The sequence below is a fragment of the Microtus pennsylvanicus genome, chromosome 11 (genome assembly GCF_037038515.1).
Source record: "Microtus pennsylvanicus isolate mMicPen1 chromosome 11, mMicPen1.hap1, whole genome shotgun sequence".
NCBI lineage: Eukaryota > Metazoa > Chordata > Mammalia > Rodentia > Cricetidae > Microtus > Microtus pennsylvanicus.
Genome location: NC_134589.1, coordinates 36,720,559 through 36,745,892, shown reverse-complemented (window position 1 = coordinate 36,745,892; position 25,334 = coordinate 36,720,559). Strand labels below are relative to the sequence as shown.

At 49.8% G+C, this 25,334-nt stretch overlaps 3 protein-coding genes across 15 annotated transcripts in view; all 3 read right to left on the bottom strand.

Annotated features, from left to right (window-relative positions):
- Positions 1–3,301: 3,301 nt before the first annotated feature.
- Mrm1 (mitochondrial rRNA methyltransferase 1) lies at positions 3,302–10,663 on the bottom strand. 2 transcript variants are annotated; one of them, XM_075991245.1, is made up of 5 exons: positions 9,975–10,663; positions 9,710–9,803; positions 6,033–6,165; positions 5,817–5,936; positions 3,302–5,645 (listed from the first exon to the last, which is right to left on the bottom strand). In XM_075991245.1, exons 1-5 carry the CDS (start codon positions 10,496–10,498, stop codon positions 5,563–5,565), a joined length of 954 nt encoding a protein of 317 aa, XP_075847360.1. In that variant the 5' UTR covers positions 10,499–10,663; the 3' UTR covers positions 3,302–5,562. The 2 variants fall into 2 exon arrangements, with proteins under 2 accessions (XP_075847360.1, XP_075847361.1); XM_075991246.1 differs by lacking the exon at positions 3,302–5,645 and adding an exon at positions 6,251–6,468 and having other exon boundaries at positions 5,822–5,936.
- A 1,459-nt stretch (positions 10,664–12,122) lies between these two features.
- Positions 12,123–20,211, bottom strand: Dhrs11 (dehydrogenase/reductase 11). The gene is made up of 7 exons (XM_075991244.1): positions 19,844–20,211; positions 16,642–16,851; positions 14,535–14,629; positions 13,676–13,805; positions 12,987–13,079; positions 12,758–12,823; positions 12,123–12,660 (listed from the first exon to the last, which is right to left on the bottom strand). The coding sequence occupies exons 1-7, from the start codon at positions 19,988–19,990 to the stop codon at positions 12,619–12,621; spliced, it is 783 nt and encodes a 260-aa protein (XP_075847359.1). The 5' UTR covers positions 19,991–20,211; the 3' UTR covers positions 12,123–12,618.
- A 3,532-nt stretch (positions 20,212–23,743) lies between these two features.
- The window catches only part of Ggnbp2 (gametogenetin binding protein 2), a 38,531-nt gene continuing 36,940 nt past the window's right edge, over positions 23,744–25,334 (bottom strand). For all 12 annotated transcript variants that reach the window (XM_075991265.1, XM_075991261.1, XM_075991267.1 and 9 more), the window contains one exon: positions 23,744–24,370. In XM_075991265.1, coding sequence (XP_075847380.1) covers positions 24,167–24,370 — 204 coding nt within the window. In that variant the 3' untranslated portion in view covers positions 23,744–24,166. The remainder of the gene's footprint in view (positions 24,371–25,334) is intronic.

Sequence of the window (25,334 nt, the reverse complement as noted above, 5' to 3'; positions counted from 1 at the left end):
GAAGATCCTGAAGGAAGGAACCAGGATATAGTCCTGGGCGGAGGTGGGTGGGGGTTAGGGAGGGATTGACACCAACCTGAGGATGAGAGACCGAGAGGGGCAGGTAAAGAATAGGGTACCCCAAGTGTGGTGCCTCCCGACTAGGCAGGCCTCTAGGACACTCAGGAAGGGGGAACAATGATAGCTCCCTGGTGTAAGACCCCTCTCTGTGCACATTTGTAACACAGCCTTTAAATGAGGACCACCGAGCTCAGGCTGGGTGGGAGGTGGTCAGAACTTTCTGGAGTGCTTCCCCCAGCAGGATGAGCCCAAGACCACCAGGGAGGTGTTAATGAAACAGGGAAGCTGCGAACAGACCCAGGAGTGATTCTAATCTGACACCTCCACCCCAGCCCCCACCAGTAATGAGCTGGGACCTGCCCTTCTCCCCAGAGAGGGAGTGAGGAGAGAAGGAGGGGTCCTCGGGTATCTTCTGACTTCAGAAGCCCCCTTTCATCATCATCATCATCGATATTTTTATTGCAGTACAAATCTCACACACACATGGGCACCCACTATTTCCTGTGCACTGTGCTAAGTCTCTTTCATATATCTGATTATGAATCCTCCCCTCTAGTTGAAACCTATAGAATGGGCACCATCTTGCCTCTATTTTACAGAAGAAGCAACTTAGCTAAAGCAAAGCCAGCATCAGGACCAACAACATGGGACTGTCTGGAATCTGTGATCACAGGATGGTGCATGGTGGTGTATGTCTATAACACCAGCACTCAGGAGGCTGTGGCAGAGAGACCATGAGTTTGAGGCCAGTGCTGAAGATAGAGCTGGGCTGGTACAGCGTTTGCTTAAGATACATTAGCCTCTGAGTAGGATCTCCAGAAACAAATAAACCCATGATCTAAGCACTTCAGAGATGGAGGCTGAAGGATCCAGGAGATTAAGGCCAGCCTTGACTATATAGTGAGTCACGAGACTATATAGGCTGCAAGAGACCTTGCCTCAATAAAATAAAATAAAAAAATTCGAATTAAAAGTTCTCTGCCCTTTTGGTACAGCGCACCTGGCGTGTACCCACCAAGGACGCCACACCGGGAGGCAGGGCTGGGGTGGGAGATAAAGGTGGCTCGGCCACCCTGTGTCCTTGAAGTTCCAGAGGGGGAGGAATGAAAGGTGGGTAGGATTCCAGCCCCATTAAGGCTTCCTGTCTGTTCGCTCTCTCCTTCCCAGGTGTGCAGTGAGCGTGAGCGTGGGCGTTAGGGTACAGCTCTGCCCACTGCCTGGAGAAGGAGGGAGAGGCTAGGGAGGGCTGCAGAAGAGGGGGTGTGTGCTGAGAAGACCCCCCCACCTCCCAGCTGGGGGAAGGAGGGGCTGAGGTGCTCCGAGCAGAGTCCCTGTTTGTAAACATCATTAATCAGAGATTAGCAGATGGGCATGCTAATTGCACCTGTGGAAGTGAGAGACCTCAAGGTTGATTACATTTACAAACTGTGGGGATCCCTGGTGCCTGGCCCTGCAGGAGCAAGAAGAGGGATCTAGTTTAGGGCCCCAGGCGTGGGGAAGGTTTGGCAATGTAGCCTCTTGATTTTATACATACGCGCGCGCGCGCGCGCGTGTGTGTGTGTGTGTGTGTGTGTGTGTGTGTGTGTATTCCAGGCTGGCCTGGCTAGGGGAGAGGAAAGTTGGGATGTGTAGAGTGTGGGAAAATTCCAAGTTAGTTCCCAGCCCTCCTGAGAGCTTCACATCTTAGCCAGGATGGAGGGGGAAAGGGAGGGGACTGGCCAAAAGGGAATTCTGTAAATGTCCTTTCAAGTCTAGCCTTCCCCCAACTCCTTCCAGTATCCCACGGAAAATCACTGTATTGTGGCTGATAGAAGTCTAGAACCTCTGGGGAAACTGAGGCCAGTATGAAAGAGAAGCACATCCTGGTGCCCCAACCTCCAGGCTGGTCTTCGGGTGCTGCAAGAAACAGCAAGTGACCTCTAGATGTGAGTGGTGGCCTTTCCTTGTATGCTCTCGCATCTGCGTCTTATAGAGATGAAAACTGGGGCCCGGAATGTTTTAACCATGTGGGTGCCTGGTGCCAGCTTCCCTAAGACTGGAGTTACAGATGGCTGTGAGCTGCCACGTGAGTGCTGGGAACTGGACCTGGAAGAGCTGCCAGTGTGCTTAGCTGATGAACTATGACTCCAGCCTGGTTTGCTTTCATTTACACCCTAGGACTACCTACCTGCCCAGGATTGGCACACACCACCCACAAATGGGTTAGGCCCTCCCACTTCAATTATTCATCAGGCAAATGCCCACTGACTTGCCTCCAGGCCAATCTGATGGAGGCATTTTCTCTGCTGGGGTTTCTCTCCCCAGATCACCCCAGCTAGAGTCAAGCTCACCAGAAAAAAAAAAAAAAAAATCCACCCAGCAGTTTTAGACAATCTCTTAAGGACATTAGTTCTCACAGCAGGAATCCCTTGAAGTCGCCTGGGCACACAGAACCTGGGGGTCTTGGTGCTTTCCCAACCTTCTTAGTGTAAACAGACCTATTACCAGAGGTGCAGGACAGCTTAATTTCATTAGAGCTGTGCTGAAGGTAAGCCTATAATGGTAAGTCAAACACTAGATCATTCTGAGAGCCACTGAGCACCACCTAGGAGAAGGAGATAAATGCTATTTAAAAAAAAAAATTAAAACAGGGTGTTGCTACATAGCCCTGGCTGGTCTGGTACCTGCTATACAAAACAGGCTAGTCTCAAATGCATTAACACTCTGCTGCCTCAGCCTCCTGAGTGCTGGGATTACAAGTATGCACCGCCATGCCTAGCCAGCCAAGGATTCCTGAACCCTGACACCAGTTGGGACTTTTAAGAAATACTGATCCAGTGTATACAGCACACATGCACAGACACAAAAACACCCGGGTTTTGTTTCTTTGTTTGATACAGGGTTTCTCTCTGTAACTGCCCAGGCAGGCCAGGTGGCTCAGTGGGTAAAGGCGCTTGTCCTTGGGCCTGATACCACCCAGCAAATTATCCTCTGATCTCACATGCGTGCTGTCGTGTACACGCACACACACACACACACACATACACACACACATACACACACACATACACACACACATACACGCACACACACACATACACACACACACACATACACACACACACATACACACACACACACATACACACACACACACATACACACACACACACATACACACACACATACACACACACACACACACACACACACACATTCAAAGGAAAAGAAGACGCAAAGAAAGGCAAGAGGAACACCTGGCTCCTTCCTGGAGACTGTTATTTAATTAATCTGGTGCTTCTGGGCATTAACAGACAACCCCTTCCCTACCCCATGACTCCAAGGCACAGGCAATGCTAAAAACCTATATTTGAATTCATAAAATTGACAAAACAATAAAAAGACAAAAACCAAATCCCTGCTCTTTGGTGAGCCTGAGCTCAGTGGTCATCAGAGCTTATGTGGCAGCTGGGGACACACAGCTCAAGATGGGGAGCTGAGGGGAATGGTGTTGATGAAAGGTTCTCCATCTTTCCTTAGGAGAAAAACTTTACGGTGACCGTGGGACCTGTGACGGTTCATCTTCACTGACCATTGGCCTGTCTTTGGGATCACCTGTGAGGGCCGCCCCTGGGCATGTCTTTGAGGGTGTTCTCAGTTAGACAGGACTAATGGAGGAGGGACGGCTCTCTCTGAATGTGGGCAGCACCACCCCGCGGCAGGAGCCCTGGACTAAATGAACAGGGGAAGGGGAGAGAGTGAGCAAGCATGGGCATCCAGGGCCCCAGCTCCTGCCTCACCCCCTCCTGCTGCTATACCTCACCCCCCCACCCCCACTATGAGAAAATGAAAGTGTCTCCTCAAACTTGAGCCAAAAGAAACCCTTCCTTTAGGTGCTTTTATTCGGTATTTTCAACAGCAGCAAGAAAAGTAAGATCTCCAGGCCTTCTGCAAACAAATTCAAACCTTGTACTAAGTGCTCACTGCCATTCGGACCCTACTCCAGGGAGATCACAGAGGAAATGGGCACCAAGCTCCTGTTGTTCTTTATAGAGAGAGCATGGAGGTGACTTTTCCCAAGTCTCACAGCCGCAGGGATTACAATTCAGAGATGGTCCTCCAGAGATGGTCCTCCATCCCACACTCAGGGCTGTCAGTCAAGATACTGGCCATGTGAGGACAGTTTTGTTTCATAACTGGAGATGGGATACAGACCTCCTGGAGTCTAGTGGGTACGTCTCATCGTGCTCGGGGCAGTTCCTACAGCAAAGGATCATCCAGCCTAGGGCTCAGAAGGAGCTCAGTAAGTAGAGTGTTTGTATAGCTTGCACAAAGCCCTGATCTACCTGCAGCTCCATATGTGGGCACAGTGGGGGGTGTCTTGAATTCTTGCATTTGGGAGGTAGGGACAGGAGGATCAAAAGTTCAAGGTAATCTTCAGCTAAAGGGCAAGTTTTAGGACACTCTAGGTACATGAGACCCCATCTCAAAAAGGAAAGAAAGAAGGAAAGAAAATCCTACTGCCCAGGGTTTACCCACCCTTCTCAGCATCACACGGTGGCTGCTGTATTGGGCTTGTTCCGTTAATGCTTATCAGGTGTTCCAACGTGCAGCCCAGAGTGAGACCACTATTCTGCAATATCACACTTTTTATCCACTTGTGGGACCCTGGAGGAGGGGACCAAGCCTATTTGGAATTGCATAATAGTGACGCTGACTTCATAACCTCTCAGATTCAAAAGCAAGGGCTCTGGGTCATGGATTCCACCAGGTTGGACTGCTCTCTCTCTCTCTCTCTCTCTCTCTCTCTCTCTCTCTCTCTGTCTCTCTCTCTCTGTCTCTGTCTCTCTCTCTCTCTCTGTCTCTGTCTCTGTCTCTCTCTCTCTCTCTCTCTCTCTCTCTCTCTCTCTCTCTCTCTCTCTCTCTTTCTCTCTGTGTGTGTGTTTGTATCTTCCCTGTCTCTAATGGTGCTTTGCAGCTGCAAAACTATGGTGCAAAGAGCAAGACTGCCACCTAATGGAGAGACAGGGCAGGACAGCTCAGCTCAGCTGTAAGGCACTCACTGGATGGAACCCCTCATTTCACTTAATTCTCATCACCTGGAAGAGTAGGTATGCGCGTCCACTCAACTTCCCTCTACATCCTCACTCTCATACGTCATACGCCCTGCACTGGACTGCCCCATTCTTCCTCATGCCAAGACATCCCTTTGACTGTCCTAGGAAAGATCCAGGACAGACACCATCTGTCTTAACACATCCTGGACATTAGCAAACTACCATTTCCAACTGGAAATGACACCCCAACCCCTTGGTCTCCACTGACCATAGCCAATAAACAGCCTCTCGCAGGCAGAGAGCCCGGTACATTCAAGCCTGCGTGAGAATCGGCGTGCGACTCGGTCCGATTCCTACACATGTGTATCTCAGTGGAGATGAGCCCATTTTGAGCCTGTTTTTCCAACCACAGTGGCAGTCCTGGGTACTGGGCCTCTCTGAGTCCTCCAGGCGTAGCTAAGGGTTCTCAAGTGTCTTGGAGAAGTTGTCCTTTCTCGGTCTGTGCAGGGAAACCCTTCTTCTGGCTGCAAATGGAGTGTAGAAGAATTCCTAAAGGCAACGGGGAGAGGGAGGGACTCAGGACACATGCAGGGCACACTCCTGTTTTCACAAACAAGTGTGGCATAGAGGGAACAGCCTGTTCAGGGCAAATCAGTCCGAAAATGAGAGGAGACAGAAGCTACCGCCATGGAGTTGGGGGTGAGGGAGATGTAGACTCACCTGTGGCCACAGACACATTCAAGGACTCAAGACCGGGAGGCAGCTGACGCCTGGGCAGAATAGTGAGGAGCAGCTGGCAGGAGGCAAGAACATCCTGGGACAGACCAGAGCCCTCATTGCCTGCAGGACATGCGACAGTGTTAGGGAGCCCCAACCTGAAGTCCACATGCTTAGAATAGACAACTGAAAACGGAAAAGCAGGTATAGCCTACCTACCCAGCACAAGGAGAGTAGGCCGGTCCCAGATGAACTCTAGGCAGCTAGTGATGGGGACCTTGAAGGACTGGGAGATCTCAGGACCTGGGCAGCCCACTGTGCCCACCACGAGCCAGCCCTGCCGGGCCTTGGCCTGAAAAGAGGAAGAAAACACCACATCCTGGCTCACCGAATTGTCATCAGAGCCATGGCTGAGGAGCCCAGGATTGCACACACACATACACACTGAAAGTGCCTTCGACTTAGGGTGAGTCAGATCCTCTAGGTGACCAGCATTTGCTCCGGGCACTGAGGATGAGGCCGAGAACAGGGCAGACTGAAATCCCAGCCGTGTGGCAGAGTGGCTGTGGAGTCCTCCTTGAGGTGGCAGCGAAGTGCAAATCTGAAGATAACTAATGGATGAGTATCCGTGGGGGAAGGTTCTAGGCAGGGAGACCTGCAAGTTTGGAGACACAAAGGTCCTGCTCACCTGTTGTATCTGAGGAATGGTAAGCTGGCCTGGGGGAAGGTAGCCAAAGAGGCAAACCAATAGCCACACAGAGTAAGGTCTCAAGGGCCACTGGAAGCATAGGGCTTTAATACTGATATAGAAACTTTGAAAAGTGTTATTTTGTTTTGGTTTTTTTTTATATTTATTTATTTATTATGAATACAATATTCTGTCTGTGTACATGTCTGTAGGCCAGAAGAGGGCACCAGACCTCTTTACAGATGGTTGTGAGCCACCATGTGGTTGCTGGGAATTGAACTCAGGACCTTTGGAAGAGCAGGCAATGCTCTTAACCTCTGAGCCATCTCTCCAGCCCTTGTTTTGGTTTTTAAGACATGAGTTCACTATGAACCCCACGCTGGCCTTGAACCTATGATCTTCCAGTCTTAGTCTCTCAAGTCCTGGGGCTACAAGTATGTGCCACCGGATCTGGAGCTCTGAAACATTTTGAGCAAAGTGACCTCGTCTGATGTGAGTGTCGGCAGAATCACTGTGCATGCCACGCTGAGACCCCAGCACAGGGAGATGTGAACTCGGACCAGGGCAGAAGAAGAAACAGTGAGACATGGGGATGGTGTAGCAATAACTCCATGCAAAAGGCAAAAGGATTTGGGGACGTGTGGGATGTAGCTGTGAGGACAAGAAGTCAAAAGTGATCTCTAAGCTGAACAACTGAGCAGGGTAGGCCCTAGGCGAACAGGTGAGCCCTAGAAATGGGGCATCTGAAATGCTCACTGTGGGAGTGGAGGGGAAGAGCTGTAGCAGAGGCACTAAGTCTAGAGTTGGGGTGGGGGGTGAGATCCAGGTTAGAGCATCCATTTGGGAGGCAGTCAAGTAAAGTGGGAGTCTCAGCCCAGCGATGGTGTCACACTCCTTTAATCCCAGCACTCGGAAGGTAGAGGCAAGTGTGTCTCTGAGTTCAAGACCAGCCTGGTCTACAAGTAAGTTCCAGGACAGCCAGGGTTACACAGAGAAACCTAGTCTGGGGGAAAAAAGGAACAAAGAGTGACTCCTTGGCCAGAGACCCCGAAAGGGGGGCTGCCTCTGAGATGACTGAGAAAATGCTTCTAGAAAATGCTTCTAGACGTGCTGTTTATGTGAAAGCCGCTGGCACACCTGACCTAAAGATTCTGACGCTTTCTTATGTGTATCAGGGTTTAGCTGCATGTATATGTGTGCACCACGCATGCCGGATACTGGTGGAGGCCAGAAGAGGGAGGGCATCAGAAGCCCTGGTACTGGAGTCACAGATGGTTGTGAGCCACCATGTGGGTGCTGGGAATCAAACCTGGGACCTCTGGGGGAGTCAGTGCTCTTTCACTGTTAACATTATCTCTCCAGTCCCAGTACACGTGGCTAGTCCAAATTGAGATGTATTATCTATAAACATGGGGAGGGGGAGTTATTTGTTTTTTTTTTTTTTAAGATTTATTTATTTTGTTTACAGTATTCTGTCTGCATGTGTGCCTGCAGGCCAGAAGAGGGCACCAGATTTCATTACAGATGGTTGTGAGCCACCATGTGGTTGGTGGGAATTGAACTCAGGGCCTCTGGAAGAGCAGCCAGTGCTCTTAACCTCTGAGCCATCTCTCCAGCCCCTTGGTTTGGGTTTTTATTTTATTTTTTTTTGGTTTTTCGAGACAGGGTTTCTCTGTGGTTTTGGAGCCTATCCTGGAACTAGCTCTTGTAGACCAGGCTGGTCTCGAACTCACAGAGATCCACCTGCCTCTGCCTCCCGAGTGCTGGGATTAAAGGCGTGCGCCACCACCGCCCGGCTTGGTTTGGGTTTTTAAAGATAGGGTTTCTCTGTGTAACAGTCCTGGCTGTCCTGGAACTCGCTTTGTAGAACAGGCTGGCCTCGAACTCACTGAGATCCGCCTGCCTCTGCCTCCCAAGTGCTAGGATTAAAGGCATGCACTACCAACTCCAGGCATAAATAAACATTTTTAAATGTGATTTAATCTAAACACTTATAAAGAGGCTGAGGCAGGAGGATTTCTGTGAATCTGAGGCCAACCTGGGCAACACAAGACCCTATCTCAATTTTTTTTTTTTTAGTATTTAAAGTGTATTTTTTTAAAAGATAGATTTATTTATTTGTTTAAATATTATGTGTACAGTGCACCAGATCTCACTGTAGATGGTTGTGAGCCACATGTGGTTGATGGGAATTGAACTCAGGACCTCTGGAAGAGCAGCCAGTGCTCTTAACCTCTGAGACATCTCTCCAGCCCTAAAGTGTATGTTTTAATGATATTTTGGGCACATTGAATGAAAGTATGTTTCTTTTTACTTTTCTGGTTGTTTGGTGTTGTTATTGTTTGGTTTTTTGAGGTTGGGTCTCACATAGCCCAGGCTGGCCTTGAAAGGAATCGTCTTCCTTTCTCCACCTTCTAAGAGCTTAAATTACAGACACCTGGCTCCTTTTACTTTTCAGCATGGTTACTAGAAAATCTGAAATTAGACAGGTGGCTTGAAAAAAGTTTATTAGGCGGCTTTCTTCCTCCTCTTTTCTTTTTTTTTTAAATATTTATTTATTTATTATGCAATATTCTTTTTGTGTGTATGCTTGAAGGCCAGAAGAGGGCGCCAGATCTCATTACAGATGGTTGTGAGCCACCATGTGGTTGCTGGGAATTGAACTCAGGACCTTTGGAAGAGCAGGCAATGCTCTTAACCGCTGAGCCATCTCTCCAGCCCATCTTCCGCCTCTTTTCAAGGTTATTGTCTTACGTGGGGTGAGGATGGTGGGAAGGGGATCAGACAGAAGTCAGAGGGTCTGCCAAATGCGAGGCAATGCTGCCTCCTGGTGTCTAGTCAGGGAAACACAGCTGAAGAACGCTAAAGCTCGCCCCTAGCAAAGCCATGTTCAAAATTGCTTTCAAGTTGAGCTTCTATTCCATGTATCCACATCTCCTGCCCACCAGCTCCCCAGAGCATTGCTTAAGACCCAAAGGTGTCAGACATTGACTTGCTGTTGCAGGTGGCCAAGGCGTGTAGTAAAAGAAATGAGGCGAGGAAATTCCTAACTTCAGACGATGCTCCATTGGTGACTTTAAAGACCATTGGAATCAATGCCACCACGTTCCCTTCTCCCACCCCACCTCCCATCCACTGCTAGCTAGAAGTGACTTTAAGCGCCCGAGCTAGACTCATCGCTTCTCCTTTCCCTCTCGTCCCACGTTACCTTCAAAAACCCGGCCAGGTCAGTAGTGGCGAACACGTCCATCACCTCCACAGCCCCAGCGCTGGCCTTGCTGACTACTGGAGTAAGCGGGCAGCTGCAAAGGTTCCCCCAAGATCCCCGTTAAACCTGGTAATCTCAAAGCCCGCGCCCAACACACCCTCTAGCTCCCAAGGGTTTAGGCTCCGTCAACCAGGAGCCTGGACGAGGGACCCCCACCCCGAGGTGCTTAGGAACTTGACTCCGCCTCCACTAAGGGACTTCCTGCCTGTTTCTCCGGCTGGTGATGACTCTGTCTACTCCGAGGAAGTGAGCGGAGCGCAGCACAGCCCCAAGATTCCGGGGATCCTGGAGCCCCTCAAGGACGAGCCATAGTTGCTGAGGGTCGTCTACCGGGCTCGCCTCTGTGGCCTCATCGCAAGGCCGGGGTCGCAGCGGGCTCACCTCCATGCAAACGCCCTGGTGCACCTGGTGGCCGCACAAGGCGTCCAGTTTCTGCCGCCTGGGCCTCAGGACAGGGATGCCCCGGGCCTCGGCCACCCGGAGCAGCTCGGCCCGCTCCCCTTGCAGCCCAGCTTTACCCGCCTGGAGCAGAAGCCGGGCCACGCTCCGGCGGGCGGCCCGCAGGGCCAGGAGGCACGGGGACAGGCCGAACAGACGTTCCAGCCTCTGGGTCGGCGCCAGGTCATCGAGAAGCAGGCGGCTCAGCTCCTCCCCGCCAGGCCGCGCCACCGGGGAGAAATGACGGACGATCCGGCGACCGAAGCACCCGACGGTCCAGAGCAGTCGCATAGCTCCAGTTGCGCCCGGGACTCCACTAACAGACCGTTGCAGAGGACCCGCTGGCCTCCCACACTTCGTCCCCTCGCGTAGGACAAACTGTCCCCGAGTCCCACAATCTGCCAACCAAGCCAAGTCAGTCGCCTCCCGGACTCCCACGTGGGTCCCCAGCTTCCGGGTTCCAGAGGCCCGGCCCCCTGTCCGATGACGCACACGCGAGTTTGACCTCAACTAAGTCTCCACAGCACCCCCTACAGCAATGGTTCGCACTTCCTCCACCGCCGCGGGCGAGCCGAGGCTGTGCCATTGCTGAGCTGACCCTAGCTGCGGCTGCTCTGAGAGGGGAGGTGTCGGGAGGCTAGGCTAGCCATATTCACTTCCGCACCTGCAAAAACCAATTTAAGACGATGGGTGGGCCATCCTGTTCAATCAGTCAGTCTGGGGGCCTTCCTCCCCACATTCAGGTACATCGTCGTTTCTGGGAATTGCCAGAAGCTACCCAGACCCTTAGCACCAGTCAGCAAAACCCCAGCGATATTTCCCATCTCCGGACCTCTGTGGTTAAGCCCCAAGTCTATCGTGTCTCTGTGGACAAGCAGCTGATGCTGGTGGCCCTTGGTAAAGCTGGGACTCCTTTGCTCACTGCTCAGACCCCAACCTGTCTTTGCTTTTTTCCTTTTTAAACCTTTTTTTGTTTTGTTTTTCGAGACAGGGTTTATCTGTAGCTTTTGGAGCCTGTCCTGGAACTAGCTCTTGTAGACCAGGTTGGCCTCGAACTCACAGAGATCTGCCTGCCTCTGCCTGGGATTAAAGGCGTGCACCACCACCGCCCAGCCTAGACTTTTTTTTTTTTTTAAGATTTATTTATTTATTGTACACTCGTGTTTTGCCTGTGTATACTCTGTGTGAGGTTGTCGGATCCCCTAGAACTAGAATTACAGACAGTTGTGAGCTGCCATGTGGGTGCTAGGAATTGAACACAGGTCCTCTGGAAGAACAGCCAGTGCTCAGAAACTGCTGAGCCATTTCTCCATCCCTCGGCCTAAACTTTTTTTTTAAGGCAATGTCTCACTAGTCCCCATGTGTGACCTAAAACTCGTTATGTAGACCAGGTTGACCACAAATTCGCAGCGATCACCCTGATTCTGCTTCTCAGGTGTTGGTACACCCGGGGCCAATTTATTTTATTTTTCAAAATTCTTTCATTGTTTATGTGTGGAGGTGTATTGTCTGTGAGCATGGCTGTGCATCACAAGCATGCCTGGTGCCCCAGGAGACCAGAAGAAAATGTATATTTCCTGACAGTGGAGTCACCATGTGGGTTCTGGGAATCAAACTTGAGTCCTCCAGAGGAGCAGCCAATGTTCTTAACTGCTGAACCACTTCCCAGCCCTTTATAAATAAAGTATTTGTTTACTTACTAACTTAAGTTTTTTGGTTTTGGGGTTTTTTTTTTTTTTTTTGGAGACACATGTACCCTTGGCTGACCCCAGCACCAACCATCCCCTGCTCCCACTCCAGAATGGTTACTCCAAATTTACCTACCTTCCCACTTACCTGGAAGAAATTCTCAGACACAACCACACTGATCACCAAAAAGGGGGGGGGGGGATGAAAGACACTTCTGAAGCCAGAGTAGGTTGTGATCTTTCTCTTTAATTGTTACAGTAAGCTGGGAGACAGGCCTAGTATTCTGTGGCCATGGTCAGAGTGCAGTGATGACCCCAGGATAAGAGCTAAAGTTGAGCTGGAGAGGTGGGGGAGTGAGGAAGGGAGTGAGGCCTGTCTCTGCCACCCCAACCCTAAGGGACAGAGGGTAGGGTGCAAGAAGATAGACAGTGCCCCTTTTGGCCACATTCCCTTGCCCAGGTCAAAAGGAAGAGGCTGAGAAGAGAAGGTTAAGGAGCCCAACAGGGGACTCAGGACAGGTCAACAGATAAAATGGTCACGACCGTGCCTTCTCTCCCCAGCCCATTTGTTCACAAGTATAAACAGAATAATTTGACAAATTTCCTATCCCTAGTGGAGTGGATACAGAAAGTAAGATCCAGGGTCCAGAAATCAACACCTAAAATCCAGAGGCAGGAGGCAAGCCGTGAAGGGTGGGGAAGTCAGGAGCTCCCCACAGAACACTAGGTCACCTGCTCTGTGGGCCTCATCTGGATGTCTCCAACCTGTGGAAGGCAGACGATTTGAGGCAGTCACCCCCTAAAGGACTCCCTGGGCACTCTTGGGCTGCTCCCAGTGGTAAAGAGCTAAGGGCAGACTCACCTGAACATGTGGGGGGGTGCTGAGGACGTAGATGACAGCCTCAGCCACATCCTCCGGTTTGAGACACTGAGAGCGAGCACCGGGGGAAAGGGTTGAGACAAGGGCAGAAGTGACCCAAGTTCCTCCCCACCTCACCCTAACCCTCAAGGAGTGATAGGCTAGGCAGAGAGGACAGCCTGAGGGTACTTAAGGACTGGGGGGCTCTACTGGGTCCAGAAGAAGGCCCCACCTTTATGTCTTCATAGGTGGCTGCTGCTCTCTCGGGGTCCTTGTCATGGAGTTTGAAGGCAAACCGTGTTTCCACCAAGCCTGGAGAGATACACTGGGCCAACAGAGAGGTCCTGCTCAGCCTGAGCTTCAGCAGGTCATGAGGTAGAAGGGAAAGGATAGATTCACAAGGACAGCTGCCTCATGTCAATTGTCCTCCTCCTTCCAAAGTCCAAAGTCACCACTGAGAGCTCCAACTGACACCTCTCAGAATACCCTGTATACACATGGAGCTGTTCCTATATATTTGGTTAACGCTTTACAAAGTGGTGTTGCTTAACCTCATAACCAGATAAGTATTATTCCATTTCACAGATGTGAAAATTGAGGCTTTGGGAGATTCAGTGATTTACCCAAAGTCATGTGGCCTTCTAAGGAAGGGGCCAGAGTGCTGGCCTCCAGTCACGGTGGTATCTGATTTCCCTTAGTCTCACTCCAGGCTCCCTTCAAGTCAGCCCCTCCCACTAACAGTGTAAATCTGACCCTGGGTTCTAGGTGAATGAAGGGAGGAGACTGTCCTTGTAAGGAGCAGAAGCACCCAGGACTTGTGCACTCAGTTGAACCCAAGGCTCTCAGCAGGCCTTTCTGGGCATGTGCAGGCAGGAGGGCTGGGCCCGTGCCATTCCCACCAGGGCTAGACCACAGCCTCACCGTGGCCCGGATATGGGTCTGGGCCTCCAGAAGCTCTTGCCTTAGTCCCTCTGTCAATGCAGTGACGGCATACTTGGTCGCACTATAGAAATGGATGACAGACTGGGGTGGGACTCGGTGGCCACACATGCTGGGTGGAAGAAGGGAAGGGAGAGAGGAGAGAGTAAAGTTCCATAGACACAGGCAGTATTCCTAGCACCCTGGTCAGCCTCGTTACCCAGAGGCCAACAGGGAAGCCTTGCTGGGGGGACTTCTGATGGTTACCCCTACAGTTCAGTTTTTGGTTTTTCAAGACAGGGTTTTTCTGTGTAACAGTCCTAGCTGTCCTGGAACTCTCTCTGTAGACCAGGCTGGCCTCAAACTCACAGAGATCCGCCTGCCTCTGCCTCTGGGAGTTCTGGCATTAAAGACATGCGCCACCACTGTCTGGGAAATCTAGTCTCTTGTCTATGCAGCTCCTGAAACCGGCTTTGCCTTGAAGCTGTCCGGCTGGCTGTGTACTCCCTTCTGCAGCCAGACAGGTTAACAGGAGCCTCACCATGTTGTCTGTGTGCTCACTGGCAGGGCTGTGCTGGGAGGTCTCTGGGGTTGTCCCCATGCCCCTCAATAGACAATGGGCTCTCCTATGCTAGAGCCCGTGCAGTGTCTTCGGCCCACAAGGCGGGTTTATCCCTGGATCTGAATTGGCCATGGAGGGCAGGGGCTGAGCTGTCTGCTCTTCCCTTGGTCAGCATCATGCCACTTAGATATTAAACGCCTGTCTTACTACCAAAGAAACTGCCATTTGGAGGTTAAGGAGCTGAGACAGGTGGGTCACTGCTGAACAGACCTGTGCTGAGCTTAGGCCTCCGGGCCTCACCTGTTGATGTTAATGATATGCCCGTCGTCCACATTCCGCTCCTTCATGGACTGATAAGCTTCCCGAGTGCAGATGCTGAGGGCCAGGACGTTCACCTGCGGGCCAGGGAGGGCAATGGAATGTCTCCGGCTTGGGCCCAACCGAATAGGTGACGGAGTTGCAGGGCACCAGGGGGCGGGAGTAGCATGCGTTCTCTGTGGGGGGTCCCACCCCTCACAGCTACCACCCCCTGAAGACAGTAGAAACAGCTCTTTTCCTGGCTGAGTTCCTGTAGAAATAACCCTCCCACCCATGCCCAGGACACTCTGCCAGCCATCTCTGCCACAGTCAGACCTCGGCCTCAGGAAACCAGCCATCCTTCTCAGGGGCAATGTCCAGACCTGCTCCCTCCTAAACAAACTGAAACCCTTCCTGAAATGGCCTAAACCTTTCCTTACACACAGAAGCCTCCTCTCCCTACCCTCCTCGGCCATCCTGCTCCCTGGTAATTCCCACCAATGATATGTGGGGGAGGCTCACAGGCCTTTAACCTATACCCCAGCAACAAGTCCAGGTGTGGGGAATCCAGTGGGTGGGGTCACTTGCCACTCCTGGCAGAGGTGACCTCCCCCACCCTTCACAGAGCAGAGATCTAAGGCTATCAGCCACAAAGGGCCTGTCTGCTGTCTGCTCCACCCATTAGCCTTGCCAGAGGGGCCAGTAGTGATAAAGCTGTCCTCAGGGGCCCTCCTGCCTCCTCTTCTCTCTTCTCCAGAGGAGGGACAGCTGGCAGATTAGCTGGTTTGCTTTATCAAGTGTCCCCCAGGCCTCGGGACAGCATGCCCTCAGTGAGAACCTGCCTGCGTGCTTGTGGTAGCAGCAACATTGGGGTATTAGGATGCGGAAAGGGCTCAGCCTGTTTCTGGTCCTTTTAACAGGGTGGGATTGTGAGGCATAAGGAAGACAAATGAGTCCCTAGGAGCGTGGTGGAAGCCTCCTGGGTCTGGCCTACTAGGATGGGGCTAAGGGATTTAGGTAATATTCAAGACAAAGGGGCCTTGGGGACTTAGGAGTCCCTCATCTCACAGATGGGCAAGCTGAGGTCCAGGCTGAGACATGTGCCTCTGCACACGAGGGCTATGATTCTGATCCAGAAGACTGAGGTCACAGCTTCATTTTCTTTGTTCATTGTTTCCCTTCCAAGGACCTATTAGTACTAGCCTACTGATACCAGACATAGAGAGCGCTAAGACAGTGCTCTCAGCCTCTCAAATGCTTTCATACCCTAACGCCACCCCACAATGCCCAGAAGATGGAAACACATGTCCTCGGGGCTGTGCCTGGCCCGCACATGCTCTTATTACATGTATTTATTTACTTATTTTGTGTGTGTGTGTGTGTGCATGCCACAGTGCCAATGTGGAGGTCAAAGGGCAACTTACAGGAGTTGCCTCTCTTCTCTCACCATATGGGTCTCAATGGTAAGCACCTTTGCCAACTGAGCCATCTTACCAGCCCCTGGCCCGTACATTCTCTAAAGTGTATTACAGGCTCCCAATTTCTCAAAGGAAATCAAGGATTTGCCCAGACTGCAGGGAGCAACTAACCTGGATTTGAGCAAGGACCACCCCTTGACCAGGCCATGTGTTCTCCTACACTCTGTAGATCATACTTGGGGACAGTAGAGCTGATAATAGTGATGATTTATGTGCATTTATCCCAAGTAGATGTGACGGGACTGACGCTCAGAGGTTGTCGTGAATTTGCCTGAGCCGTGCGGGGCCAGGTGCAAACATGACCTCTCATCTCTGTTGTCTTCCCCTACGACCACGTGCCCAGCACAGGCAGGCACATTCCTCAAACTACAGTTCTCTGCCCTGCAATCTCTTCAAATCCCATCACAACCAGTGTAGAGTGTAAGAACTATCTGGGGCTGAGAGGGTGTTTATCCAGTTACTATCCTTGTGATACTAGTAGCGAGTGGAAAATCAAAATGTCTCCGTGGGAAACTGAAGCTCCCTTTTACTGGAGTCCTGTCTCCGGGAGCCCTCTGCCTTCTAGGCCCCTGGTGCCCACTCTCCTCTGACCCCTGCCCCCCAGCCTCCCACCCCAATTCTACAAGCCTTACATTGAACATGTCCTTCCATCCGCTGGTGCTGCCCGAGAGCAGGGTGTCGGGCCGGGCCATGCCCGCATTGTTGATGCAGATATCCACACCATGGTGCTGAGAGCGCACAGCCGAGAACATGGAGAGGATGTCCTCCTCATTTGACAGGTCACATCTGTAGGGGATCAAAGTCCCGGGGTAGCCTGCACTCTTACATTCGGCAGCCAGCTCCTATGAAACCCAACAGGGGTCTAACTGGGGTGAGCCGCTCACTCCCACACCTCCTCCCCCAGGGTCAGCCTTCCCTCCCAGGGCACAGATTGGAACTCTGTAGTGGCAGCAGCCTTTTGGCTGCATGAGAGAGGTTAGGTCTGCCCATCCCCAAAGCTTGGTCTGTTTGGTCAAAGTCTAATAGGTTGTAGACACTCCCTCAGAGAAGGAGAGGAACAGTAGACAGATCAAGGAGGAATCTCACATATACACTCAAGTCTTCAGTGCTAAGGAGAGAGAAGGGGACAGGGATCCGGGGAACAAAGGGAGATTTATCTTCTCTCTCCCCAGTACCATATCATTCTTCCATTAGGACCATGAGGCCCTGAGCTGGTTACCCCAGAGACCCAATTCTCTACCTCTCTTTAGAGCCAGCCAGTCCCTCCAGAAGGGCTCAGCTCTGAACTGCCACCTCCCTTTCACAAAAGGCACACAGAACTTAAAGGTGAGTCGTGTATACACCTTTCAGTGGAACTCAATCAAGTCCCTCTTTCTCCTTACATGTGGTCAGAATGTCTAACCCCAGGTACCCCCTCATCCCCAATTTTCCCCACCTTAGTTGGTCACCTGCCACTAGACACTCCCTGTGCATATCCAAGTTCCTCAGCACACTGCAGAGCCTGGAAAAAGCAGAGCCACTGCGTGCGGCAGGAGCTGACATTTAGGAGCTGGAAGAAAGCAGGCTGTGGGAGGCCAGTGAGTGGCTGGCACTTGAGCCTTGTGAAGGTGACTGTGTAAGTGGGGGGGGGGGGTGCAGGCTGCCCTAGAGGAAAGCCAATTTGGCCATCTGCCCTGGCCGGGAGCCCCTTCCTCCTTGCAAGTGAAGCTAGGAATAAAAGGCTTGATCAGGTGCCCAAATAAATTATTTTCTGCCTTTTTGTTTGTTTTTAGTTGTTTTGTTTTTGTTTTTGTTTTTTGTTTTGAGACAGGGTTTCTCTGTGTAGCCCTGGCTGTCCTGGAACTTGCTCTGTAGATCAGGCCGGCCTCCAACTCACAGAGCTCCACCTGCCTCTTCTTCCCAAGTTCTAGGTCAGGGTCTTCCTGCTTTAACTTTCTGTGAATTCAAAAGTTGTATCCCTCTGGGACTCAGAAGCCCCCTTCCACCTGATTTTGCTATGCATAACTACTCAGGGAATAGGATTTCTCCCAGTAGAATGCCAGAACCCAAACTCTTAGTTTTAATATCATCAAAACAATCAATCAACAAAAGAGATAGTGAGCAAGAAACTCAGGAAATCCCCCCTCCAGACTCAAAGTCCCCGGGAGAAAAGCTCTCTGAGTGTGTTTGATATTCTTCTCCCCGTCATCGCCCCTCCGTGTGTCACCTCTGCCATCTCCACCTACTCTCCAAAATGACCCGAAATAAGGACAGACCCACACAGCAAAGAACTTCTCCCTTAATGACATGGAATCATCCTAAGGCTGAATAATCTGCCTGGAGATTCCCCTGGGATTCACGGCCTCCCTTTTCTGGCTAGCTTAGGGTAGACAAGTGGAAAAGAAGACAAAAGTGGCTTCAGAATTAGGGAATCAAAACTAAAAACAGGAGGCTAGAGAGATGGCTCAGTAGTTAAAAGCACTGGCAGCTCTTCCACAGGACTAGGGTTCAATTCCCAGCACCCACATGGCAGCTCACAACTGTCTGTAATTCCAGTTCCAAGGGGTTCAACACCCTCACACAGACACATCTGAAGGCAAAATACCAAAGCACATAAAATAAAAATTAAAAAAAAAACTAAAAACAAAACAAACAAACCAACAAACCAGGGGATCCAGTTGTCCAATCCCCTGGCCTTAATCCCTTAGGCTTCAAAGCGGGTGCGGTGGAGGGGGGCTGGGTCCTATGCTTCTCCAGGGAAAGGGAGGGGCAAAGTGGGGCAACGGAGGAGCCAGGTGACCTTGGGATTATCTGGGAGGCTATAAAGTGTACCTTTAGTCAGTAACTGGGGAGTGGACAGTTCTTCCTGCACACCTTCTCCCTTTGCCTCCACCCAAGGCCTCCTTGTCCCTTTTCTACGAGCGGACTTTGAGCCACAGTGAGGACAGAGCCCTGCAGTGAAGGACTAGCCCACAGAGCTGGTGGTGGTCCTGCCAGGGCAAATAATGGGAATTTCTCTTGTCTTTTCCCACATGGCCATCTCCTCCTCATCTTTTCAAAGTTGATACTGCTCATAAGTCTGAGAACCCCCAAAAGCATGTTAAGAGAAAAACTAGGGAGTTCTGGATCCATCAAGATTTACATATCCAGTGCCCTATTTCACCTATTCAGTCCCACCTCGGGAAAAAGGCTCAGAAAAAGAAGAATCTCTAAGTAAATATGCAGTCACCACTTAGGCTCACGGCATAAGAGTGGAGCCTCAGATATGAATTGAACGAACAAGCTAGCTCCCACCCTTACCCGCGGGTCAAACACTCAAGACCTTTAGCTTCTTGCTCATTGGTTGGCTAGCACTTTACCTGGTGTGACTGTGTGAGGTCTGGGGACAAGAGGAAACTAACGTAACCACTAAAGCTAGCCAGCTTTCTTTCCTTCTCCCCGGCTGACTAGTTGGGCCCTGACCTCTGGCTTCCCCTTTCCACCTGCCAGTGTAGGGGCGGACGATGGCAGGGTAAGGGAGAGAATGCCAAGGGTCAGGGACTTGGTACCGTGCTGCACAGGCTACCAGGAGCGAATGGCTTTTTATTAAAAAAAAGAAAAGAAAAGAAAAAGAAAGAAGAAAGAAGAAAAGAAAAAAAATAAGAAAACAAAATAGGTCTAAGGGAGAAAGTACGTCCTCTCGCAACTAAATATTCATCACTCCTGCCCTCAAGGCCGTTGCAAATGGCCCTGGGGTAGCAGGCTGGTGAGAGCGGGGTCACAACCTGGCTCCGGCCACTCCCCTCCCCCACTCGGAGCCCTACCCCGTGGAAACGACGTCCCTCAGAGCTTCCCCGCTGTTCAGCGGGGCCTTACCTCGATGTTGCCAACGGTGCGGGCACAACCCACCACCTTCAGTCCCTGCTGGACTAATGCCCGGGCCACGGCCGCGCCTATGCCCCCCGAGGCTCCCGTCACCAGTGCCAGCCGGTCGCGCCACCGCTCCATGCCGGCTCTGGCCATGGTCCCGAGCCGTCCGCCCACCCCGTTCGGTGAGCCAGGCACTGAGATCACTGAGCTCGGCCGCTCCCTGGTCACTGCTGGGGCGGGCGCGGGCAACCTGCAAACGTCGGAGCAGCGTCTAGTCCCACCCCCATGCAGCCGGCCTCCGGCCGGGGCTCCGCCCTCGGGACCTCGGCACCCGGCCACACGCGCCCGAGGACCGCCGCGGCCTGGCCGCCGTGTCTCTTGAGCGGCCGCGGGGCCGCCCCTTCCGGCCACGCCCCAGCGCGAGTCCGCCCCTCCCGTGGCCTACGGAAACCGCAGCGTTTCAGGTGGGGGCCCACCGGCGCGAGAGGGGTTCTTGACAGTCTCCGGTCTTGCTTTCTTGGTGAGCGCCTCCTTTTGTGGTGGAAGGAGAAAGAGGATGCATGCATGCAAGGCTTCCTTTGCTCAGTCAGCTCCACTTCCAGAGGCCTGAGGCCAGGGTGAGGGACCTAAAGGTTACTCCAGTGCCCTTCCAAACCCGAGTGACTTGATAGCAAGGATTCAGTTCAGAAAAGCTTGTGTTTCCGCCATTAAGACCAGGTGACCTGAGGAAGGGCTTTTAGGCACAGTACCCGGTGGTCCTGTCTTTTGGCCTTACTAACCAAGAACTAATTTGGTTAAAATACCTAAGTATGTTGGGTTCTGCTCCTAACAGGCCCCATGTTCTCCATCTGCCCTTGACAGCACCCTCCCCAGTCCTACTTGGAGGCAATGTTAAACGATGTACTTCAGTGATCACTGGCAAAAACTAACAATTTGAACACCATGTAGCAAGCAAATTTACAAACTTTAAACGACATGTACAATATACCCTATAAGATTTTGTTTTTTCTTCGTGCAGGCGACTCAACACAGGGCTTCACACTTGTTGTAGGGGGCATCGACCCTACCACAAGGCCTGGTAGCATAAGCCAGCGCTATGGAAGGCAGGTGAATCAATTCAAGGCCGTCTTTTACAGGGAGCTCCAGGCCAGCTGGAACATGAGACCTTTTAACAAAAAGCAAAACAATGACTGTACTGGCACATAGCGGTGTGATGGTGTGACCTGCAGCCCAGTCCTAGGCCAGGAATGTGCCCAACTGTCTTTACTTCATTCTCCATTATCGGGTTGTCAGTTTTGTTCAGAGTAGGGTTCACTTTATTCTCTAGCTATTCAGTAAAACTGCCTGATGTTGCCGCCCCCAGTGGTGGTGGCGCCTTTAATCCCTGCACCAGGAGGCAGAGGTAGATAGAAATCCGAGTTCAAGGCCAGCCTGATCTACAGAGTAAGTTCCAGTACAGCCAGGCCTACACGCAGAGAAACTGTCTTCAAAAAACAAAAACCTGTCCATCTACCTTCTTCATATAGTCATTCTTTATGGTTGCAGGAGTTGGACCTATAGTCCAGATAGACACCAACCATGCCTTTGCACTCCTGTAATACCAGCACCAGGAGGCTGAGGCATGATTATAAATCACATTCTGGGCTAGTAACACCCCGATTTGATTTTTTTTTAAATTCACTTAGGGATGGAGAGATAGCTCAGAAAAGCACTGATTCAATTCCCAGCATCCATATGGCAGCTCACAACTGTAACTCTAGCTCCAGGGGATCTAACATCTTCACACAACCATACATGCAAGTGAAAACACCAATGCACTTTAAAAAAAAATACAATTTCACTGGACAAGCACCCATTTGGCTACTATTCTTTATATGGTCACAAGGGCAAAACTGTTGCTTTTGGGAATTTCATGTAACCAGGGGTGTAACTCAGTTGGCAATGAATGTCTAGTAAAAAAAAAAAATAGCTTAGCTAAGAGTATCTTCCCAGAGTTGTTTGGGTATGTTGCTCAGCTACATACAACCAATTTTAAAGACAACTCAGAAGGTTGACCAAAGAAATGCCATCAACGACCCAGGATATACCATGGAGGCAGCTAAGGTTAAGAGAATCATCTCTAGTTCAAGGCCAGCCTGAGCTGCATAATGAGGCCCAAACAAAAGATGCCTACAATGAAAACTACACCGAGCATGACTGTTTTGCCCTTGAAATCTAATTCAATGGTAGGAAGCCCCCAAGATTCACTCCGGCCCCACTACTCGGATGTGATGTCCTACTACTTTTGTCTGGGGGCCACCAAGTATTATCAACACATAAGCACAAAACCCTAATTATGCATTTGTGGTGCTATTCAACCTTTTGTTTGTTGTGTGCCAACTGCATTTATATGCAAGTGCCAGACGTGTGTGTAGAGGGCAGAGGAAATTGGTATAATTCCTCAGTAACACTGTACACTTTTTTTTAAAAAAAGATTTTATGTATTGAGTATGCAGTGTTCTGGCAGCAGAGGCACGAGATCCCATTATAGATGGTTGTGAGCCACCATGTGGTTGGTGGGAATTGAACTCAGGACCTCTGGAAGAGCAGCCAGTGCTCTTACCCTATGAGCCATCTCTTCAGCCCCCACTGTCCACTTTTCTAAGTACATTTATGACAGGTGTGGTGGCACACACTCCTCCCAGAATTTGAGAGACAGACAGACAGATGCAGACAGATCTCTATGAGTTTGAGACCTATCTGCTCTACATGGCAAGTCTCAAAACAAAAACCAGTAGATTTACACTTATTGGTGGGGGACATGCATACCACATGTGGTCAGAGAGGACAACTTGTGAGGGTCCCAGGAATCAGACTCAGGTTCTGAGACCTGGTGGCAAGCACCTTCTTCCCACTGCCATCACCTTACTGACCCCACCTCCTATGAGACAGGGTCTCTCATTGGCCTGGAGCACGAGTCCAGTTGGCCAGCAAGCCAGTAAGAGATATTCAGGGATAGGTCTCTAATGCCCAGCACTGTTTTTTTTTTCCTTTTGTTAAATCCAATTTACTTCTTATTCTTTGACAGTCTCATACAGTATATAACAAATTTAGTCCTTTTCTCTTTGCCCATTTACCCAGTTTCATCATTTACAGTCTCTCCTCTTTTTAGTGTTCTGGGGATAAAAGTGGTTTTATTTGGGGGGGGGTGTTGATACAGTTTCTCTGTATATCCGTGGCTGTCCTGAAACTCACTCTTTAGACAAGGCTGGCCTCAAACTCAAGGGATCTGCCTCCATCTGCCTCCCCAGTGCTAGGATTAAAAGCATGTGCCACCACCTCCCTGCTGGAACTTAGGTTCTTAGAAGCATCTTACTGTCATCTCCCCATCACCAATTTGACCTATCATGGCTGCAAAATGCTACTCCTGAAAATCTTTCCCTATCAGTAGTCAGCTTGTGACAGCAATGAACTTTAAAGCCATACCGAGTTCATGGGTGGAAAACCAGTAAGGCCGAGTACAAAAACCAATGTGGTCAGCTCTCATGAATCCTTCCCTGGTCAGTCTTAGAGGATGAATAGTTACCAACATTTTGTTTTCATTCTTTTAGGGCAATATGAGCCTCTGAATTTAAAGTGTTTCTGTTACCTCTTTGGGAACTTTAGTGTAGCAATTCAAGTTTCATGAGAAAGGAAGATGCTAGCCAGTATTTAAGCCATTTATTCTTTAAGAACAAGACGAGAAACTGCTTTACTCAGTTGTCAAGTTTCACCAGAGGAAGAATTCTGTCTTGAACAGTCTGCATCTCTATCTTCATTTGCTCTTCATGATCTTCTCCATCAATACAGGCCAAGTACAAAGTTCACAAGTGGCAAATACTAAAGCACCACCACACTGAGTAGAAACATGTACACCACATTCTACTATGCGTATTAATAAATACTCTTTATTTTAAATTTTGCACATTGCCTTTAACATTGCGTCCAGACACTTTGCAAGTGGATGACTACTGTAAACCATATATCCAGCTCACTGTCATTCTGTACAGAGGTGTAAGTACAACATTACTTTTGCCACTAAGTTGCTTTAGTAAGTCTCACAGGAAGAGAAACGTTTAATGAAGAGATGGCTTAAATCATAAGCAGGCCTGCGCAGCCACGCAACTAAAGACACAAGCCTGAAGAAAGAACAAATGAATGAGGTTACCTCCACCGTCTCCCAAAACAAGGAATCACATTGATTTAAGATAAAATTTTGCCAGAAGTCACTAAATTAAGAGTTTTTTTTAAAAGAGAAGGCGCAGTAGTCATCTTGTGTGTTTCATTGAAAGACAGAGCTATTTTATTTATTTAATTTGCTCCAGCCGTTGTCAACCAGCCACTACAAATGGGCCTCTTGTGGTCATTTAAGCGGCAGTATTTATTAAATTTCTCCTTCAGATGCTGTCGGTATTGTTCTCTATTGCTGTAGAAAGACTGGTTATTAGCCATAAATGACTGTATTTCATCTTGTGAGATAAAGATTTCCTCATCTGAAGTACATTCAGACTCATCCTGCAAATTAAAGCAGCAGTTAAGACCATGACAAAAAATGCAAAATGCTGTACTTGGTGGGGCAACTACAAATTAGTCCCAACCCAGTCACATGATCTCTGATTGGCATGCTTACAAAATAAGCATCATGGCATCCCATCTTTGAAATTCAGCTTGGTTTGAAACACTGTATCTACAATTACCCCTTATATACCTATGAGCCTACTTGACTATCACCATACCTTCTGCCTTTAAAAACAACTAGATAGAAAGAGATGGATGCAAATAATTTAACCAATATTTAAATAACCAGACTTATCTCTAGCTGATCCTATGCTGAAACTTTTATCTCTATACATTAAGTAAAAGATTTTCTTTTTTCTTTTTTTGGTTTTTTGAGACAGGGTTTCTCTGTAGCTTTGGAACCTGTCCTAGAACTTGCTTTGTAAACTGGGCTGGCCTCAAACTCACAGAAATCCACCTGCCTCTGCCTCCCAAGTACTGGGATGAAAGGCATGTGCCACCACTGCCAGGCCTAAGTAAAAGATTTTTATCTCTACAAATTAAGATAACTTTTTTTTTTTACTTAAAAAGTATGTTATATAGAATCACCACTAAACTTTACAACATATACAAAAATAAAACAAGCAACAATAGAATCCTTAATATTCCAAATGACAGTTCCACCAGGACTTAATAATGGAAGGGATAGCAACTGTCTTTCTTTTCATGCATCAGCACACATTACACACTGGGACACTGACTGACATCTGGTAGAGTTCAACTGAAGTTTCAGGAGGTGATATCAATTTTACAACTCTCCCAAGACCAATCATACTTTCCTATATGCCACCTGAAGGAATTAACTTGAAATAAAAGCTTTAGTTCAGGTTCTTTATTATTTTAGGGGTTTTTTTTGCACGCACGTGTGTGCGTGCATGCATGTGTTTGTGTGTGTGTGTGTGATATGGAGGACTTAAAACAG